A 22688-nucleotide genomic window follows, 5' to 3' on the forward strand; every position below is an offset into this window, starting at 1 on the left:
TCACCCCATTTCACATCTGCTCTCCTCTTGCCTCCTTTACCTTTTGCTTTACTTCTCTTTTCTTTTATTTGTACCTCTCATATGACTCCCTCGTCCTATTTTGTAACCAATCTGTGAAAGCTCGCTTCTTCTCTTCTACAACCTTCTTTGTTTCCTCATCCCACCATTCACTACCCTTCCTTCTATTTCCTCCTGTCCTTCTTGTTCCACACACCATCCTTGCACACTTTGTGACTCTCTCCTTGAACCATCCCCATTCCTCCACACCTAGCTCTACTCTATCCTTCACTCCCTCCCACTTCTTCAGCTTCTTCTTGTACTCCTTTTCCTTTTCATTTAAAGAGTTCACTCTAAGCACCTCCCTATCTTTTGTCCCTTTCCTCTTTCCCCATCTCTCCTCCACTCTCAACTTACCTTCCACCAAAAAATGATCTGATATTCCCCCACCCTCTCCCTTTAGCACATGTACATCCTTAACTCTTCCTATCATAATCCTATTTACCACTACATAATCCATTAACGCTCTATCTACCACCCTTCCATCCACCACCCTCTCCCATGTGTACTTATGCTTGACTTTCTTCCGAAACACTGTATTTGCTATCATCAACTCTCTAGACACATTTCCACCATCAACTCTCCACTACGATTCTTTCCTGGAACTCCACATTTCCCAACCACTCCATCAATTGGACCATTTCCTACCCTAGCATTAAGGTCTCCCAGTACTATTACATTGACATTTCTCCCTAAATCCTCTATGCACTTATTTAAATCTATCCAAAAGGCCTCCCTTTCTTCTATGCTCTTCTCACTGCCAGGCCCATATGCACTTACAAAGACCCACATCTCCTTTCCCAGTTTCACCTTCATCCACATTATCCTTGAGGAAACCTCCTTCCACTCCACTACACGTTTACCTATCTCTTCACTTACTAGAATAGCCACCCCTTCCCTCCCTCGCCCTCTCTTCACTCCTGATAACCTCCCACTTACACTCCCAAACTTACACTCACCCTTCCCTTTCAACTTAGTTTCACTCAAAGCCAACACATCCATCTTTCTTCTCACAAACATACTACCTATCTCTTCCCTTTTACTCTCATCTGTACCACATCCACGCATATTAAAAGACCCAAACCTTAGGGTGCTGGTCGGAAAACTCCCAGACCCTCTTATGCCTTTACTTTTTCTTTTAGGAATGTCCCCTGTGGGGCTACAAGGAGAAGGATGCCTAGTCCCAATCCCCATCCTTTTCTTCTTGCCTCTTACAATCCAAGTGGGAATACTTGGTGGTAGTATTCTTGTCCCCCACCACCAGCTGAAAGTAATTACTGAGCCATAACCAAGGAAAGATATTAAAAAAATAACACCAACCTGGTTCGAATCCTGCCCAGGGCTGAAATTATTTCAGTATCGCTGCGCTTTGAGTCATTACTCCAACTCTCGTGGGCGGGAGTTGGGGGTATGTGTGCGTGTAAGGTCATAGCATTACCCATAGATCGGTCATACGAGCTCTGAGCTCTCTTCCAGAAGGGAAATAGCTGTCGATCATGAGTCCAACACGTGATCCAAAAAGACCACGGTGAATACATAGAAAGGAGTGATCTCTTTGATTTTGTTTTATCTAATGCTAAATGAGGATAACAAATCACTTGAGACATTCAATAGCCTGAGTCAGTTGTAACTGAATACTATACAGTCAGTGCCCAAAATGATGGTATGAAACATGCCACCACATCACTTTTGGTGCAAAACAAGCCACCACATCACTTTTCATGCAAAACATGCCACCCCTTAAAAACACAGCTGATTTTATTGGTGTATGAATAGAGGTCTTAGGAAAATGCCCTTGGGCAACTCCATGTTTGGTTGCGTCAGTGTGAGCCAGCCCTTTACGCTAAGTGGATGTATTTACCAAATTGTATTTTACGGGATGAGAGCTATGCTCGTAGTGACCCGTATTTGTATCTCCGCATTCAGTTTGGTCTTGAGATCTTGTATAATTTTGGCACTCACTGTTTCTCCGTTTAGTTTGTTCCAGACATCAATCACTCTGTGTGGGAAGCTATTCTTTTTCAAATATCATCTGTAACTGTCCTTCTTTAGCTTCTTGTGTCCTCGTTTCTCTTCTGTCCCATTCTAATAAGTCCTCTCTATCAAGAACTACCATCCCTTTCATAATTCTGTAGTTAGCAAATCACCTCTTTCTCTTCTCTGTTCCAGTGTTGATAGATGTAATTTATCCAATCTTTGTATGTCAAATTTAAGAGTGTAGGTGCCATTTTTGTCACTGCTCTCTGGATTTTTTTTTTTTTTTTTTTTTTTTTTTTTACTAGGTGCCCATAGTGTTGCAGTATACTCCAATTTAGGTCTTATCAGTGTAAATAATATTTCCTTTACCATTTCTTCATCCATGTAGTCGAAGGCCACTGTCATTGATCTTAATAAGTTAAAAGTCTCTCCAAATAATTTATTGACATGTTTATCAGGTGTCAAGTCACTTGAGATAATTACTCCTAGGTCCCTTTCATAGTCGACTTTTTTTGACTTTCTTGGTACCAATTTCATATTGACCTGATATTCTATTTTTGCTTTTTCCAAATTCCATTATGCATGAATACCTCATTATATAACCGAGTTGTGTTCCCAGCTTACTGGTCACAATGCGAAAATTTGTATATCAAGGTGTGTTTTACATGTAAATAGGGGGGTTGTGTTCATGGACCCTATCAAGCCTCTCCTCAATTTTTGCCTGGGGCTTTCACATACACCCAACATTTGTTTTACCTATTTTATAGCACTCGGTCATATAGTGAGGTATTCCTGTACTGCATTTCTTAATGTTAAAGTTCACTTCACACTTCTGACTCCATTTTCATATTTTGTCCAGGTGTTCTTGTAGCAATCTGTAGTCTTCTGTGCTTACTCTCTTAAGTAATTTGGCATCATCAGCAAAGAAGTTCATGTAACACTTCACTCCCTCCTCCATATCATTTATATATATGGCAAACAATTAAAGGAGGATTCCTGCTGTACTTTGTATTTCTCGTGAGACTACATTACTCTCACATCTCATGTGACAGTGGAACCAAGGAAAAAACAAATTAAAAGTAAATTGCAGCTATAACTTCTCTGAGCCATGCTGGAAAAGACAACAAAGAAATGGCTGCTATAGGTGTTGTTTGGTACCATGGCACTGGGGATTTTGTAATGTTGCCAAAGAATGTTATCTTGAGCTTCTTGCCACTTAGAGGATTTTCACATACTGTAAAAGTGAAATATTTATGCAGGACGGTGCACCAGCTTACACTGCCAAACTAATTTGTGAATGGTTTGAGTGGGCAGATATTTACAACATCAAGGACTGGCCAGGTAATAGTCATTGTCTAAACCTCTGGAGCCCAATGAAGTACTGATTACAATGCTGTGGTACATCCATTTTCAGGACCTCTGAAGCAATCTGGAATCCTCCCTCCCCTCCAAAACCTGGCTTTATCTGTTCCTAAACATTTCCAGAGCTGCCTGAAGAGGAAGGGTCAACTAAGAAAGTATGAAAGGTAAGATAAATATGATATAATTTTTTTTTCTGTAGGCCTTCACTGTGTTGCAAGACAAAACATCATGGCACCATCACTAGGTGATGATTGTATGTACCAATGGCCTTCTCCCTCTTACAAGGGGGTTGGTCAAGTCAAAGCAAAAATCCAGACCAAAGACTTGTTCACCTGGCCCATCTATCTCAGCACTCATGAGATGAAGTGCATTGCTTCTACCACAATACCTGGATTGAACAAAATGCAGCAATGCACAGGTACTCCACATAAAGACCTGACAGCCAAAGCTGTTTTACTCCCCTTCCCTCCTAAGACCAACATTGGGTACTACAGGTGGTAGTCCTGCAAGATGGATAACAGAGAATTGTATCCATGCTGTTGTTTCAAAATCCATCACTATCCTTACTTTTATCTAGAAATGCAACTTTGAAGGATTGACATTTGGTCTCTAGACCAGGCTCAGGATTTCTAGCTTTCACAGTATTTCCTCAATCTATTTAGATGAGGAGAACTGACAACTTGTGACAGCTCCCATCTTTCAGCTACTATAAATCAGTAATGTAGAAACATGATGATGATCATCATCATGTTTCTACATTACTTATTTATAGTAGCTGAAAGATGGGAGCTGTCACAAGTTGTCAGTTCTCCTTAATTAAATAGATCTATCCACACTAATATAACATACCATATTGCAGTTTATCTTCCCAGGGAAATCTATAGGATCATTTGAGGACAGTGGCATAACTAATATGGGAGGAAGGGGAACAACTGCCCTCTCCCCCCCCAGCACATTGTTCAAAATTGGTGCCTTTTCAACAAAATTTCTGCTTAGTTTTGAGATTTATAAGCCTTCTGTATATATATTTTTTACGGTGTTTAAATTTCAAAGACAAAATAGCAATTATGTACTTCTTTCAAAACTATATCTTCCTCATATTTTGATTGTAATTACAAAATCAAAATGTATAATAAATGAGTAAAAAATTTTGATACATGTCATAGCACCTTTTTTGTGCTTGCTCCTCCAAACTTTAAACCTGGTTATGCCCCTGCTTGAGGACCATTACCAGCCAGGCTGTGGGCTTCCAATCAGTAAAACCTAATGCAACAATTGTCGTTGTTGCATTTTGTTATTGTTTCCTGATCTATTATTGTTGCATTTTGTTATTGTCTCCTGATCTATTCATCTATGGAGCAGATATAAGGAACATCCTTTTGGGTTGTATCATCCATTTATGATCTCTCTCCCCCTTTCACTTTTCTGCTTTACTAACATACCTCATGCATCCTTTTCTATCCATCTGTCCATCTTTTTTCAGGTCTTCCAAGCTTCTTTCACTATTTGTTTCTCTTTTTTTTTTCTGTATGTCAAAATTGCTTCAATACTTGTCTACCCGGTCAGACAACTTTCTTCCAACACCCATTATTTGCCTCACTTCCATATTTCTCACTCCATCCAATCTTGAAATGTCTATAGCCAATAGAGCCCTGGATTCCTGAGCAGGAACCTCAGGAGATGCAATGCAGACATAAAAATTCTTGCTTTTATATAAGACACTTGTTCAGCCACACTTAGAGTATTGCAACACCATCTGGGATCCACACACTAACAATGATACAGTACTGGAAAATTTATTATAGATTTCTCTAAAAACTTGCCTTTTTGAAGTTTGTGGAAGCAAATATGGTTAAATATTTTCTGGAACTCAGTAATTTTTAAGCTGTATATGAAATGTTTAGTGAAAGAAAAGATGCAACACTTAAGTGGTAGGATTGACAGGAATGAATGAGTTGGTGCATGAAGTGAGCTGTGAAGTACTGACTGTTACTTTTGTGTGTCCACTGTCTTTGTATATTGAAGGTGAATGCAATAACTATCTCTTGTGTTTATTTTGTTTTTATCCATTCTTACAGTTATTTAATCTACTTTCCAGATTTTGATAGCATGAACATATTTTTTCCAGGATTTTTTTTTCAAAAATGGGAAAGAGAACTGACTCGAGTCCTAGATAGATTGGACAAATCAATGCTTCAATGAAGGAAACAACCATGAAACCGAAGGATATTGAAAAAAAAAAAAAAAAAAAAAATCACCCCAAAGTGTTAGTGTAATCAAGAAAAGCTAGAAAATAATTTACAGTTGGACACAAAAAGGGTAGGAAAATATGGCAGAAAAAGAAAACCTTCACTCAGGGCTGATAGATTCTTAAAATGGCTCTTGGAAACCAAAGACTGTCTTGCAGGCAGATTGCAAGCACATTAGCTGAAGATGAAATACATTTGCGTCCCAGGACTGTGAATAATAGGCTTCTGGAAACTAGGTTGTAAGCACATCGACCCAGGAAGAAACCGCATCTCACAAAAGACCATGATACATTCTTATTATGAATGGGGAAAACAACATTCTCAGTGGACTTCAGATGACTGGAAAAAGGCAAGTAATCTTACAATGATATTCTGTGTTGTGGGATAAAGATATTGATGGGAATTCCCATGTAATATGCAGATACAAAGTTAAAGTTGCAGGAAAAACAAAGAGTTCATCGAATATATCTTTAGGCCCAAATTTCCTTGACTTTGTTCTACTGACTTTTTACTTCAATTTGTTACAACTGGTGTTTTTTGATGAACCCACAATTCAGATACTTGATCATATTCAAACTGTCCAACAAAGACCTGGAGAAGAATGTTTGAAGAAAACTGTCAAATTTCCTCAGAAAATTATGGTGTGGAGGGCAATTTCAGTACATAGTAGGAGCAGACTTCACATTGTAGAAGGCACCAAGAATTAAGAAAAATATATAAAGGTTCTAGAAACTTGCCTGTTACCTCAAACAACGGAATGTTATGGAGAAAAAACACGTATTTTCCATCAAGATTCAGCTCCATGTCATACAGCAAAGAAAGTCATGACAGGGTGTAGGGAAAGTGGTATTCAGCTGTTACCATGGGCTGGAAATTCACCAGATATGCCCCAATGGAGGGTTTGTGGAATGAACTGAGAAAGGAAATATATAAAGTCCCAGTAACAATCAAAAACCAACTCATTGAGCATCTGATGCATATCTGGTTTCATTCAGCTAAAATCAAGGAATTGTGCCATTAATGGAATGCCTAGACATGTCCAGAAACTTGTCTCAGCTAAAAGGTGGTCAAACTAGGTACTAGGCAGTTACTATGTATGAATTCATCCAAATTAAGATGAATTTTCAACTTTGAATAGGTGTTATTTTCTTTCAAATCATATTTGTTGGTTATCAGTAGAAATCCATAATAATTTTTCCACTACTGTATATACAATTAGAGTCCACACAAAATAAACCAGCAAGATGGTTCAGATGTGATTACAAACACACTACATCAGTCGCTAACAAGAAACATTAAACTAGAACCACTTAATAAAAAGACAAATACACAGTACAAAATTGAAAACAAAGAAGTCAAAAGAGTCGATTCAGAAAGGGACTGGGGAGTAATCATCTCAAGTGACTTGACACCTGATAAACATGTCAATAAATTATTTGGAGACACTTATAACTTATTGAGATCAATGAAAGTGGCCTTTGACTACATAGATGAGGAGATAGTTAAAAAAAATAGTTGTTACACTGATAAGGCCTAAACTAGAATATGCTGCAACACTATGGGCACCTAGCACAAAGAAGAACATAAGAAAGTTAGAAAGAATACAAAGATAGCACCTACACTGACAAACCTGACATACGAACAAAGATTGGATAAATTACATCTCTCAGCACTGGAACAGAGAAGAGAAAGAGGCAATTTGTTGACCATTTTCAGAATTATGAAAGGGATTGAAATTCTCTACAGAGACGACTTATTTAAGTGGGACAGAAGAGAAACAAGAGGACACGAAAAGAAACTAAAGAAAGACAGCTACAGAAGAGACCTGAAAAAGAATAGCTTCCCACATAGAGTGACTGATGTGTGGAACAAACTGAATGGAGAAACAGTGAATGCCAAAACTATACATGATTTTAAGAGTAAACTGGATGTGGAGAGATACGAAAACAGGTCACTACAAGCATAGCTCTCGTCCCGTAAAATACAACTAGGTAAATACATACTACAAATGACACAAAATCAAAAACAATTTACAGTAGTTGACATAAACATAACAACTTACACCCAACAAATACATGAATAACTAAAGGCAGTCACAACCTAAAAAACCACACATACCAAACAAACACCAACATATTCAAGTACTCATTTTCCCCCTGCAGCACCCAAGAGTAGAATAATCTTCCATTTCATGTAATTTCTTGATACTTTTAGAAATAGGATCACCCATCACTACCTCTCCTCAATTCAAATCTAAGTCCTGACCTTAATTCTGATCCCATCCTTAACCCTTATCCTTGTCCAAATCTTGTCCCCAACCTTTAATTCCCCTGCTCAGTGCCCACAAATCATGCCACCCATGAGCAGCCCTCTGCGGATTCCCACAAAGAAATATTTTTCAAATTTATATCAAACATTCAGTCTATTCCTTTCAGCCTCTCCTGTATTCCAATGATGGGTAAGCCTACCCTCTAATGGTGGTCCTGTAAGATAGACAGCAGAAAGAATTATCTTGCATTCCATACAATATGGTAGGCAATTTGACTATAGCATTTGGAATTTATCTGTCATTTTCATCTTACTCTTGTTTTGATCCATCGGGCACTTTAAATTTAATTTCTATTCTACTCCAGTATTTGAATTTCATATTATTATGTCATCCTACATATGACATGTTCATTCTGGTGACTGATTTATGAGTATAGTGCATTTGACTTATTGACTAAAGTATTTGAATTTGTCATTTTCCTCCTACTCTTGTGTTGATCCAAGCTTTTGAATTTTGTCTATATGTTGTCATTCTACAGTTAATTTAATTTTCACCTAATTCCCAGCATTTAATTTTCATATATTTATGTTATCCTTTCCATAATATTATAGCACTTAGTTCACACATAATTTAGCAATTTGATTAGAATGTTTGAAATTCATGTCATTTTCATCCTACTCTCGTTTTGATCCCAGTTTGAATTTTTTCTACAGGTTGTCAACATACACTTTGGATTAAGCTTTCATCCTACTCCAGATTTTCAATTTAATATATATATGTCACCCTACACATATGTTGACTAACATTTGATTTATACGTATGCTGTACAAGTGGTCGACTTACGACTGATCGCTTTACGACTATGAGATAGTGCAATAATATTTAACATTTAATAGAGTAATAGAATTGCAATGTTATTTCTGACAGTGCGGTACAATTACTCCGCACGCCGCGAGACTCGAGTACGATAGTTTTGGCAGGCTGCCAGCAGCATCAGCATCCCAGCCAGCTAAATATTCTTTTGTTTTGTTTGTTTGAAGTAAAATGTTTCCTAATTTTGCATTGCATTTTGTATTTTTATATGTTTTGTAATTAATAAAATGTTACAAATGTAACAATAAAACTTTTTTATGCCTAGGCTAGTTTGTTGTCAATAACATATGTTTGGTACAGTACGTAAATGAAAAGAATGTGTTTTGAAATAATTTTTTTCCTAATTTTGCCTTGCATTTTGTATTTTTATATGTTTTGCAATCAATAAAATGTAACAGTAATTTTTTTTTTTCTATGCCTAGTCTTTTGTCAATAACAATATGTTCGGTGCAGCATTTTGTATTTTTATTAACAAAATGTAACAGTAAACTTTGTTTAGGCCTAGTCTGTTGTCGATAACAATATTTTTGGTACAGTACATAAACGAAAAGAATGTGTTTTGAAATAAAAAAAAATTCCTAATTTTGCCTTGCAATGATTTTAATTTAACCAACAAGAAAGTATTTATAAGTCAAAGATGACAGGACCTTATTCAGTATGTGTAGGCCTAGGCTATGTTTCCTAACAAAAATAAAAAAAAAAGTTCATGATTATTAAACAACGTAGCTCAAAGATAATAAGATTTCAATCAGTATGCATACGTTTCCTTCAAGAAAGTCTGATAGTATTAATTACCATAAGTCAATGATGATAGGATTTTATTCAGTATGCTTAGGCCTAGGCTACATTTCCCAAAGAAAATCAGATAAAATTATAAAAAGGTTAAAAAATACTACACAACACAGTTCAAAGATGCTAAAATTATTTCAGTATGCTAAATATAATATACAATATATACATACAGTAACAAAATAATATTTAAAGGGTAACATATATCTATATATAAAGGGTAATATATACAGACGCTCCTCTACTTACGTTCATTCGTTTTACGTTTTTTCGATTTTACATTTGAACTTACTAAAAAAAAAAAAAAGAATTAATGAATTTTTTAGTTTAGCACGCTCTCCGTAGTTCAAATGATACTTGCGCATGACGCTGCATCCATTGTTTACATTGCACAAACGACAAACTGAACATGCCTTGCCTCATCCTCCACCTCCACCATCTCAATTTATGTTGCTTGAATTTAATTTATTTGAAATTAATGTTATTATTTTACAATGTTATGTGTATAATTAATTATTTAGGGGTGTTTTATAAGATACGGTAATAGAATTTACGGATGTATAGTACAGTAACTACTTACGTTCATTTTCAACTTACGTTCGGCCGTTCGGAACGTAACTAAAACGAAAGTTGAGGAGCATCTGTACATACATATACCAAAGACTTTTTCCCCCTACATGTGGGGGTAGCCAAAAAGAAAATGGCATAGAAACCACCTCAACCCATTCCATTTCCTATATATTTCACTCCCCTCCACCCTCCCTCTTATCTTGGCACCTCCTGGATAATGGATCCCTGCATCCTGTCCACTGCCCTGGGTCAGAGGCAGTGTCGCAAGACACACCACATCCACAGCAAGGCCGCTTCATAAATTCGGTGACCCCCCCCCCCTCTCATGCACAAAAGGAGAAGACGGGGAGAAATCCCTTCAGGCTGCGTCAATTTTTTTTTTTTCATACATACTTCCTCATCCCCCACCCACTTCCCCTCATGCATCACAACCCTTCTCCATTCACCCCTATCTTCTGTCCTCTCCCGTCCTTCCTCCACAGACATTCCTCTTTCATAATGGCCCACCCCATCCATCCATCTCATCCTAGGACGTCCCATCATATTCACTCCTTCCACAAATCTTTCTTCACTCATTCTTTCCATGTGTCCAAACCATCCTAATACTCTTTCGTCAACCCTATCTCCCAGTTCCCTTTCTACCCCTGTTCTCCTCCTGACCTCCTCATTTCTCACTCTATCTAGCCTAGTAATCCCTATCATACTTCTCAGATATTTCATCTCAAACACATTCAAACTCCTCTCTTCTTCTCTCATGTTCCATGTTTCTGCCCTGTACAATGCTGTTGGCACAATCACTCCTTCATATAATCTCCTCTTAGCATCCATTCCCATATGTCTATTTCTCATTACACTTTTCAATCCACCAAGGCATATACTCGCTTCTCTCAATCTACATTCTACCTCCACCCCCACTCCTCCCTTTCCTGCCACATTCGCACTCAAGTATCTAAAACTATCCACTTCCTCCAGTCTTTCACCCTTAATGCTCACTTCCAGCCTGCTGTCACTCTCTCCCCTTGTACATCTCATCACCTTTTACCCACATTTATCTTCAACTTCCTTCTTTCACACACCTTCTCAAACTCTGTCACTAACTTCCTCAATCCCTCCTCTGATCCTGCTAAAAGCATAGTGTCTAGTGTCGTCAGCAAACAACTGGCTCACCTCCCACTTTTCTCCATTTTCTTTAATCATCTCCAACCCCTGACCCACTACCCTTGCATTCACCTCTTGCACCACTCCATCCATGTAAAGATTGAACAGCCAGGGTGACATAACACATCCCTGAAGAAGTCCCACCTTTACCTCAAACCATTCACTCTCTCCATTTCTAATCCTAACACAAGCTCTACTACTCTCGTAAAAACTCTTGACTGCTCTTAACAGCTTTCCTCCTATCCCATATATCTGCATTACCTCCCACAGTGCCTTCCTGTCTACCCTGTCATAAGCCTTTTCCAGATCATATAAAGTCCGACTTGAATCCAGATTGGCTTATGACCTGTCTGTCGGAACTGAACTCGGTCATAAACTCGACGACTACCTGTATTTGGTATTTTGACTAAAGAGTTTTAAATTCATACATCATTTTCATCTACTCTGGGCATTTGAATTTTATCTATAGGTTGTCATCCCTCTAGACTTCATCCTTATTCAGTATCTGAATTTCACATACTTGTGTCTTTCTACATGTATTTTGATTCTAGACCCAAAACACCCAAACATTTCTAAATATAGTACAGAGAAACCACTGGGAAAAAATCTCCCAAACCTAAACCGTAGAATTCCCAGCTCTAATACAATGGAACTGCCAAGGGCTTCATGCAAAGTGTGAGGAACTCATATTATTACTGCATGATCATTCCCCAATTTGCGTAGCTCTTCAGGAAACTATGATAGGGGATAGTAGGCTACCCTGCACCAAAGAATATACTGGCTACCAAACTGATTATGATCCAGTCAAAGGGTATCATGGTGGGTGTGCCATATTGGTTAGGCATGATGTGACACACACTCCTATAACCCTTCAAACAACTTTACAAGCAACAGCTGTCCAAAAATACTTGAAAAAGAAATATACAATAGCGTCATTATATTTACCTCCTGGAATAGATGTGAATGAGATTTGAATATCTTAAATCAGCAACTTCCTTCTCCCTTCCTCATTTTAGGAAACTTCAATAGCACACATATAATGTGGAGTGATGAAACCTCAAACAGAAAAGGCAAAACGATAGCAACTTTTGTCGAAAAAGGAAATACATCTTTCCTAAACACAGGAGAACCAACTCATTTTCACGTTCAAAATGGTCCTTATTCAAGCATCGACCTAACTATATGCAGTTCCAATTGCTACCTAGAAGACTTCAAATGGGAAGAAACCGAAGAACGTCACACTAGTGACCATTTTCCAATCATTATAAACATCAATGATTGTATACCAGCACCAAGATCACCACGGTGGTGTCTGGAAAAAGCAGATTGGGTGCATTTTGAAAAGCTCACGGTTCTTGACTGCAAAAACGTCGATGACTACCCATCTGTAGAAGACGCTGTCAATTTAATACATCATATTATTTTGAGAGCAGCCTCATTTGCTATCCCTTGCACAACTGGCAAATTTCATCGCAAGCCAGTCCCATGGTGGAATACAGCTTGTGCCATAGCTCACAAGGCCATGAGAGCTGCCTACACAAGATACAAATGACATAGATATATGAACTATTTAGTATCATATAAGAAAGCCTGGGCCCACTTCCGATATCAAGTAAAGAAAGCAAGATGAGAATCTTGGAAAACATTCTTGTCAACCATAACTTGGAAAACTTCATTATCACTAATTTGGAACAAAGTTAGAAAAATAGCTGGAAAATTTAACCCTCACCCCTCACCACTGTTGGAAGTCAATGGGAACCTTTTTTCTGACCATCAGTCTGTATGTGAAATTTTTGGAGAACATTTTACAAAAATGTCTCAGATGTTAATTCACTGTATTTTGAAGACCATAAGAGAGAGGAGAAATTACACATGGATTTCAAGGCATCCAAAATAGAACCATATAACTTAATTTTTACAATGAAAGAACTCCTATCAACACTGTATAAATACAAAGAATCTGCTCCAGGACCTGATGACATTTCATACTCATTGTTGAAAAATTCATCAAAAGACCTAAAACTCTTCTTATTGGAACTTATCAACAGAATTTGGAAAGAAAACACATACCCAACATTATGGAAAACTGTATTTGTACTACCCTTTCTCAAACCAGGAAAAGAAAGTAAGTTTCCAATAAATTATAGACCTATTGCACTAACATCTTGCATCTCCAAACTTATGGAAAAGATGGTGAATGAAAGATTGATGTGGTATTTGGAAACGAAAGGATACATCTCCCCTACTCAGTGTGGTTTCCAACGAATGTATTCCACCACAGATGTTCTTATTCATCTGGAAGCTACTATATGTGAGGCGTTTGCTTCCAATCAGCATTTAATTACTGTCTTTTTTGACTTGGAAAAAGCATATGATACCACCTGGAGGTAAGGCATTCTGAAGGCTCTACACAACTGTGATCTCTGAGGAGAACTACCACTCTTTGTAAAGTCATTTTTATCAAATCATTATTTTAAGGTTAAAATGGTCCAATCGATGGAGTGGTTGGGAAGTGTGGAGTTCCAGGAAAGAATCGTAGTGGAGAGTTGATGGTGGAAATGTGTCTAGAAAGAGAGTTGATGATAGCAAATACAGTGTTTCGGAAGAAAGTCAAGCATAAGTACACATGGGAGGTGGGTGGTGGATGGAAGGGTGGTAGATAGAGCGCTAATGGATTATGTAGTGGTAAATAGGATTATGATAGGAAGAGTTAAGGATGTACATGTGCTATGGGGAGAGGGTGGGGGAATATCAGATCATTTTTTGGTGGAAGGTAAGCTGAGAGTGGAGGATAGATGGAGAAGGAGGAAAGGGACAAAAGGTAGGGAGGTTCTTAGAGTGAACTCCTTGAATGAAAAGGAAAAGGAGAAGGAGTACGAAAAGAAGCTGAAGGAGGAGTGGGAGGGAGTAAAGGATAGAGCAGAGATGGGTGTGGAGGAGGAATGGGGATGGTTCAAGGAGGGAGTCTTAAAGTAAGCAAGGATGGTGTGTGGAACAAGAAGGACAGGGGGAAATAGAAGAAAGGGTAGTGAATGGTGGGATGAGGAAACAAAGAAGGTTGTAGAAGAGAAGAAGCGAGCATTCACTGATTGGTTACAAAAGAGGAAAGGGGAGTCATATGAGACGTACAAAGAAAAGAAAAGAGAAGTAAAGCAAAAGGTAAAGGAGGCAAAGAGGAGAGCAGATGTGAAATGGGGTAGGAGTATGACAGAAAATTTTGAAAGTAATAAAAAGATGTTTTGGAAAGAAATTAAGAGAGGAAGAGGAGGCGAATCAAGTAGGGAAGAAAAGGTAAAAGGTACAGATGGAGAGTTGATAATGGAAGAGATGGCAGTGAGGGGAAGATGGGCAGAATATTTTAGGGAGTTGCTGAATGTGAAGGAGGATAGGGAAGGAAAGATAGCTGCAGTGGGAAATGCGAAGAAAATGAGAGTGATGAGTGAGGAAAATGGAGGAGAAATAAGGAAGGATGAGGTGAAGGCAGTTAAGATGATGAAAGCAGGTAAGGCACCTGGTCTGGATGAATGTCATGCAGAATGTCTGAAAAAGGGAGGTTCAGTGATGGTGGACTGGTTGGTGAGGTTATTTCATGTTTGCTGGAGAGAGGGTAGAGTACCGGAGGACTGGAGTAGTGCCTGTATAGTTCCTCTTTACAAGGGAAAAGGGGACAAGTGTGAATGTAGTAATTTCAGAGGGATTAGCCTGTTGAGTGTAGTAGGGAAGGCTTATGGGAGGGTCTTAATTGAGAGGATTAGGAGAGGAACAGAAGGAGTAATTGGTGAGGAACAGTGTGGATTTAGGACGGGTAGAGGTTGTGTAGATCAGATCTTTGTGGTAAGACAGATATGTGAGAAAGCTATAGGAAAGGGGAAGGATGTTTTTTGGGCTTTTATGGATCTGGAAAAAGGCTTATGATAGGGTAGACAGAAAGGCACTGTGGGAGGTTATGCAGATTTATGGGATAGGAGGAAAGCTTTTGGGAGCTGTCAAGAGTTTTTATGAGAGTAGTAGAGCATGTGTTAGGATTAGAAATGGAGAGAGTGAGTGGTTTGAAGTAAAGGTGGGACTTCGTCAAGGATGCGTTATGTCGCCCTGGCTGGCTGTTCAACTTATACATGGATGGGGTGGTGCTAGTGGTGAATGCTTGTGTAGAGAGTCAGGGATTGGAGATGTGTTTAGAATATTGAGAAAAGTGTGCGTTGAGACAGATGTTGTTTGCTGAAGACACTGCGATTGTGGCAGGGTCAGAGGAGGGATTGAGGAAGCGGGTGGCAGAGTTTGGGAGAGTATGTGATAGAAGAAAGCTAAAGATAAATGTGGGTAAAAGTAAGGTGATGAGATGTACAAGGGGTGAAAGTGGCAGTAGACTGGAAGTGAACATTAAGGGAGAGCGACTGGAGGAAGTGGATAGTTTTAGATACTTGGGTGCAAGTGTAGCAGGAAAAGGTGGAGTGAAGGTGGAGGTAGAATGTAGATTGAGAGAAGCGAGTAAATGCCTTGGTTTTTTAAAGAGTGTAATGAGGAATAGACATTTGGGAATGGATGCGAAGAGGAGACTGTATGGAGTGATTGTGCCAACAGCACTGTATGGGGCAGAAACGTGGAACATAAGAGAAGAAGAGAGAAGGAGTCTGAATGTGTTTGAGATGAGGTGTCTGAGAAGTATGGTGGGGGTTACTAGGCTGGATAGAGTGAGAAATGAGGAGGTGAGGAGGAGAACAGGGGTGAAAAAGGATTTGGGAGATAGGGTTGATGAAAGAATATTAGGATGGTTTGGACACATGGAAAGAATGAGTGAAGAAAGACTAGTAAAAGAGGTATGGAAGGCAGATGTGGAGGGAGTGAACATGAGGGGACGTCCTAGGATGAGGTGGATGGATGGGGTGAAGGGGGCTTTGGGGAAGAGGGGAATGTCTGTTGAGGAAGGGAGAGGACGGAAGAGAGGCGAGTGGAGAAATGGTTGTATATGGAATGACGTTGTGATTGCATGAGGAGGATGGGGGGGTGGGGTGGGGGGTGAGGTAGTATGTGTGAGTAAATTTTGACGCAGCCCGAAGGGATTTCTCCCCGTCCCTCGCCTTATATGCAAAGGGGGACGGAGAGGGGGGGTCGCCGATTAAATGAAGCGGCCTTGCTGTGGATGTACTGTGTCTTGCGACACTGCTTCTGACCCAGGGCGGTGGGCAGGGTGCAGGGATGACCCGTCATCCAGGAGGTGCTCAGATGAGAGGAAGGGTGGGAGGGGTGTGGAGTGTATTTAGGGATGAAATGGGTGGGAGTGTTTTTATGCCTTTCCCTTTTTGGCTACCTCCCTTGGAAGGGGAAAAAGCCTTGGTATATGTATGTACATTTTCGGACCTAAAGATCCAAGAAAAAGGAGTACCACAAGGCAGTGTACTCAGTGTCACTCTGTTTGCATTAGCTATAAATGACATAGCCTCAGTAATACCAGAAGATATAATGCATACACTCTTCGTAGATGACTTGTCAATTTCCTTTGCAGCATCTAAAATGGCAGTAGCAGAAAGAAAAATACAGCTGACCTTGGATAAAATAGTATCATGGGCAGAAAAGACATGGCTTTAGATTTTCCACATTGAAAACCTCAGTCATGCATTTTTGTCGAGTCCGCAATGTCCACCCAGATCCAGATATATTCTTGAAAGGTCATAGAATATTTTGTGTTGAAGAAATCTGATTTTTAGGTCTAATTTTTGATAGAAAATTAACTTGGGAGTCACATTTAAAAAACCTCAAGAACAAATGTCTCAAAGCTTTGGAAATTTTAAAGGTTATAAGTCATACCAATTGGGGAGCAGATCGTACATGCCTACTTCAACTCCACAAAGCTTTAGTGCTACCCAAACTACTTTATGGCTGCAAAGTCTATTCCTCAGCAACAAAGCCAAGACATGAAATCTTGAATCCTATACACCATGCAGGAATCAGATATGCCACTGGAGCCTTCAGGTCTTCACCAATAAACAGTTTATTAGTGGAGGCAGGAGAGCTCCCATTACAGATGTATATAGAAAATTCCATGCTTCGTTACTGGTTGCGAACTCAGAGACTCCCAGCTTCTCTTTATTAGAAAGAAATTTTTAATACCAAATTCCACATATTATGCAAGCCACCCCAAATCAATAAAACCCTTTGGCTTTAGAGTAAAATCTTTAGTAGAAGATCATGAAATCAACCAGTGCAAAGTCCTTCCTCATAAATACTCAGCAGTACCACCATGGAGGTTAATCAAAGTGGAATATTGCCAGATTCCCATGTGTAACAAAAATGATCTTCCTGATGATGTCATTCGTACAGAATTTTTAAATCATGTTGAAGAACATAAAGGGTTCAACAAAGTTTTTACAGATGGCTCCAAATCTGATGCTGGCACTGGCTTTGGAGTAGTTTTTAAGGACCTTTATCGATACGGGGCTTTGCCTGAAGCCAGTTCTATTTTTACAGCAGAACTTCATGCTATTTTAAGTGCAATAAAGTACATCATCCCTTTGGAAGGAGAAAAATTTGTAATCTTAAGTGATTCTCAAAGTGCCCTACAAGCACTAGAAGTGTTTAATCCTGTCCACCCCCTAGTGATAGAAATTTTAGAATGGCTAGTTATAGCTAACAGAAGACATAAAGAAATAATATTCTGTTAGATCCCTGCCAACGTGGGAATTTTAGGAAATGAGAAAGCTGATGAAGTCGCCAAGTTTGTTTCCTTAACCCCTTCACTCCGGGCCAAAATCTCGCGGGTAGCATTAGCTGCCAGACGTGCGATGTTGCGTCATAATACTCGCATTATAAAAAATAAAGTCACCGCTGTATTGCTCGTTTTCTCTTTCACCCGTGAATTTTGATAACCATAGAAAATATGATGAAGCCAGTTTACAGAGTATGGGGGTCACGCAGGTACAACTACAATAAATATAATCAAGATGCTGACATCGGCATCCTCGCGTACCCACTTGCTCCTCATGACACATACATAGGCGTTATCATATCGAAGGGGTTAACCCTAACACCAAAAGATTGTGCTCTGCCTAGTGGAGACTATCTACCCCACATTAAAGCATGCAAACAGTTCGTAACTGGCAATTTTTATGGAAACTGGAAGAACACAATAAAATGAGAGATTGCTCCCACCTTGTTCCCATGGAAATACAATTTCAAAATTCAAAGGGAAGAGACATTGTTGTGCCGTCTCAAAATAGGTCACACACGTCTAACTCATGGTTTTCTGATGGAAAATAAGCCACCACCCTTCTGTAATGATTGTCTGGTCCCCAAAACCATGAAACATTTGCTGACTGAATGCCCAACTTTGGGAGAAAAGAGACAAGTTTCTATCTGAAAATAAAAACTCTGAAGGGATTTATACTTTAGAGAAAATAATTGGTAAAGACTGCAACCCAAATAACTTGTTCAATTTTCTAAAAGAAGTCAGCCTCTATAATGAATTTTAAAATATACACATAATATACTAGCATGAATGTGATAGTGTATATGTTAAAAATATATATATATATATGTGTGTGTATGTGTGTATATATACATGTACATATGTATATGTATATATGTAATATCCATAAATGAATGCACATTATTATTGTGATATAAGGTAGTACAGGTACTCCTCGTTTAACGACCTACTCGGTTAGCGACGACGTGGAGTTACGACGGGCTTTATGACAGACGTTTAACGTAAGTCTCCCGAAGTTACGACGTCGTGTACGATAATTAAGTTGGCTGAGGCAAATTTGTATGATGTTATAATTGAACTTGTATGGTGGATATTAGCTGCAAGCTGCAAAAACTACCTGGGGTATAGTATATACCGGTAGTGGTAAATTTTTAGTTTCGACCATGGACACAATATAGCAATAGAAAATTAATTATTAATTTTGTAAATTATAATGTATCAAAGTAATATGCAATTTTGTGAGCGGAAATAAAAAAAAAAGGTGCTAAAACAAATTTCGTAAGTAACGAAGTCATGTCGGACGAATGGTACACCATGTTTGTTATGATAGATGCCGATGTCGAAGAAATAAAAGGATGATAAATTCGTCTAACCTAAACTAAACTAACCTGACCTGTGTTTGATAAATCATTACCTGCAAATTAAATGTCATCCGGCTCGTCCTCGTTGTCGTCGTCATGAGAGACGTTGGCAGACGACAAGATGGCGTCCCGATCCTATGCTACCGACTTCGTTCATTAGCATATTTTCTTGTAGCATGGTATTTTTTACTTTCATTTCCGCCCACAAAATTGCATATTACATTGATACATTTTAATTTACAAAATTAATAATTAATTTTCTATTGCTATATTGCGCCCATGGTCGAAACTAAAAAAATACCCCGGTATTCAATATGGAATGTCAGCATACGCGGATTTGGTCATATACGGTAATTTCAGGAACCTAACCACCGTAAATAAAGCTTTAATGTACTGTATAAAAGAGGGAAAATACACAAAAATAAAAATACATGTATTGCTGGACATTGTACATACAGTACATGTACGTATATGTATACACTTTCGCTCAACGACCAATTCGGTTAACGACGGCATGCTGGTCCCAACTGTCGTCGTTAAACGAGGAGTGGTTGTATATATTTATCCATACGACATCAATGACCTTTGCTGTTGAGACATCATGTCTATTTTAATATCAATCAATCAATCAATCAATTGATTTGAATACATATACTATATTGTTTTGGGGCTTTTTCCCCTTTACAAGGGAGGTAGCCAAAGTCAAAAGGCATAAATCCATTCCCAGGGGAATCATGCAATTTTGTATGATTACTTTTGACACAATTTCACATCCCATAATTTTAGCTGTGTCATCTAATGAACTGTTGATTCACAACAATGCAAACACAGTTCTTAATTTGTTTATTTGAGATTGGTTGGGGGTGATTTACTGCCTGTGGTATGAATAGCTAGTGCTTTCTGTTCTCAGACTTAATCTGTGTGTATCTTTCAGTTAAAGCACTATATCAATTTAGTACAAAATATATCTAAAGCAAAGTCTTGAGGAACTTATATCACATGAAACTGATGTTCTGCTGTATTATATAATCAAAATGTTCATGTATTGCAAGTCATTACACAGTCCAAATTCTTTCAGTGAAGTGCTTACAAAGTTGAATATACTGTGTCCTAATGTGATATCTTCACCAGTATAAGCAATATACAACTCTTATGATATATATAATTCTAGTCAACCTTTGCAAATCCAGTAAAAATGAATCTAATTTTTCAGCACCTGGTATTTTTTTTCTCAAATGACCTAAAATCACAAAACCACACGAAATCAGGAAAAAACATATAAATTCCTGGCTATGATTTCTAAATTTTTCAATTACACAGCTCCAATTACTGGATACCTTGAATAAGAAAAAAATAGTCATGATAATATTGTTAATTTTTACCAATAGATCAATAAGTTTCCTTTTCATTACATTCAACATCCGAGCTAAAGTAGCTTGGAATAAAGATTTTATTTTGCTTTCATCCTCCTTGAGTGTGGCTGCACATTCATCCATCTCTGTCATGGTTTCTTTCAACTTTTTAACCATCATTTCTTCTGCAACAACAGCCTCTTTGGTTTCACCTTTGATTTTAGACAACTTCTCCCTGTCTAATTTGACCTTGGCTTTGCACTCAGACTGGAGGTGCACACATGATTCACTGGAGGTCAATACTTTATGTTGACTGGGTCCAGGAGAAAACATGAAGAAATCTGCACAAATGAGGAGGAAAGTTTGACACCAATAACGCAGGGGGCTTTTGTGTGTGCCACACACATCACTCACTTCAGATTCTTTCTCCTCTTTAAAAGCTTCGCAAGTTGGGCACAGAACCTTTGTGTCTTTCAGTGCTTTAATGCACACTTGACAGAAAGTATGGCCACATGGCAGGTTACGAGGGGATCGTCCTCTGCTGAATGTGTGTGCACAGATGGTACATTCCATTCTGAAATATACAGACTTGCATTAATTGCTGTGTACAATGTCAGAGAGAAGAAAAAAAATTATAGTAGATCATAAAAAAGATGAAATGTTGACCATTAGATGGATATATAAACAAAAATACATCATAGGATAAAATAACACACTATAATAAGAGTCCACACAAAATCCCACAAGAACCACAATACAACTATTTCAATTGATTCACAGCAATATTTTACTTAATCAGAAAAAATATATAAATAAATAATGGGAAAAAAGCAACACTAACTTGTTTAATTTTTTTTATTCAACCATTTTTTTTTTTTTTTTTTTATTCTAAAAGATGATGCATCTGTAAGGTAAGTTCTTAATATTCTACGAACACATTTTTTTTTTTTCCATGACATGTCACTCTATCCCAAAGAAAAGTGCCTCCTATAATTTTTTCCACACTTTCCACTGTTTTGAGCACATAAATCAAGTCTTTTTTTTTTTTTTTTTTTTTTTTTTTTTTTTAAATGATGGAACAGAGGGAGTAATCGGTGAGGAACAGTGTGGGTTTAGGACAGGTAGGGGTTGTACATTAATATACCAAAGGCTTTTTTCCCCTTACACAGGGGGTAGCCAAAAAGAAAAAGGCATAGAAACCACTCCAACCCATTTCATTTCCCATATATTCCACTCCCCCCAACCCTCCCACCTATCTTGGCACCTCCTGGATGACGGGTCATCCCTGCATCCTGTCCACTGCCCTGGGTCAGAAGCAGTGTCGCAAGACACAGCACATCCACAGCAAGGCCGTTTCATAAATTCGGCGACCCCCCCTCTCTGTCCCCTCATGCACAAAAGAAGACGGGGAGAAATCCCTTCAGGCTGCGTCAATTTTTTTTTTCATACATACTTTCTCACCCCCCATCCCTCACCCACTCCCCCTCATGCATCACAGCATCATCTATACACAACCCTTCTCCATTCACCCCTATCTTCTGTCCTCTCCCGTCCTTCCTCTACAGACATTCCTTTCTTTTGTAAAGCCCCTTTCACCCCATCCATCCATCTCATCCTAGGACGCCCCTTCATATTCATTCCTTCCACCTCTGCCTTCCACACTTCTTTCACTAATCTTTCTTCACTCATTCTTTCCATGTGTCCAAACCATCCTAATACTCTTTCATCAACCCTATCTCCCAGTTCCCTTTCCACCCCTGTTCTCCTCTTCACCTCCTCATTTCTCACTCTATCTAGCCTAGTAATCCCTATAATACTTCTCAGACATTTCATCTCAAACACATTCAAACTCCTTCTCTCTTCCTCTCTCATGCTCCATGTTTCTGCCCCGTACATTGCTGTTGGCACAATCACTCCTTCATATATCCTCCTCTTAGCATCCATTCCCAGATGTCTATTTCTCATTAC

The 22688-nt window shown here is 38.6% G+C and overlaps 2 protein-coding genes and 1 long non-coding RNA gene across 3 annotated transcripts; all 3 read left to right on the top strand.

The window, feature by feature from the left end:
• The first annotated feature begins 1005 nt into the window (after positions 1 to 1005).
• Positions 1006 to 9886, top strand: LOC143026611 (uncharacterized). The gene is made up of 2 exons (XR_012966512.1): positions 1006 to 3560; positions 8081 to 9886. It is a non-coding gene; the product is annotated as an uncharacterized LOC143026611 (long non-coding RNA).
• A 2457-nt stretch (positions 9887 to 12343) lies between these two features.
• LOC143026094 (uncharacterized) lies at positions 12344 to 12856 on the top strand. The gene has a single exon (XM_076186091.1). It carries the CDS (start codon positions 12344 to 12346, stop codon positions 12854 to 12856), a length of 513 nt encoding a protein of 170 aa, XP_076042206.1.
• A 320-nt stretch (positions 12857 to 13176) lies between these two features.
• On the top strand, positions 13177 to 20504 carry LOC143026095 (uncharacterized). Its single transcript, XM_076186092.1, has 4 exons — positions 13177 to 13691; positions 17026 to 17328; positions 17435 to 17897; positions 20343 to 20504. The coding sequence occupies exons 1-4, from the start codon at positions 13177 to 13179 to the stop codon at positions 20502 to 20504; spliced, it is 1443 nt and encodes a 480-aa protein (XP_076042207.1).
• Positions 20505 to 22688: the final 2184 nt, after the last annotated feature.

Source organism: Oratosquilla oratoria, chromosome 6, assembly GCF_046742065.1.
Source record: "Oratosquilla oratoria isolate Oo_2021 chromosome 6, ASM4674206v1, whole genome shotgun sequence".
NCBI classification, from domain to species: Eukaryota; Metazoa; Arthropoda; class Malacostraca; order Stomatopoda; family Squillidae; genus Oratosquilla; species Oratosquilla oratoria.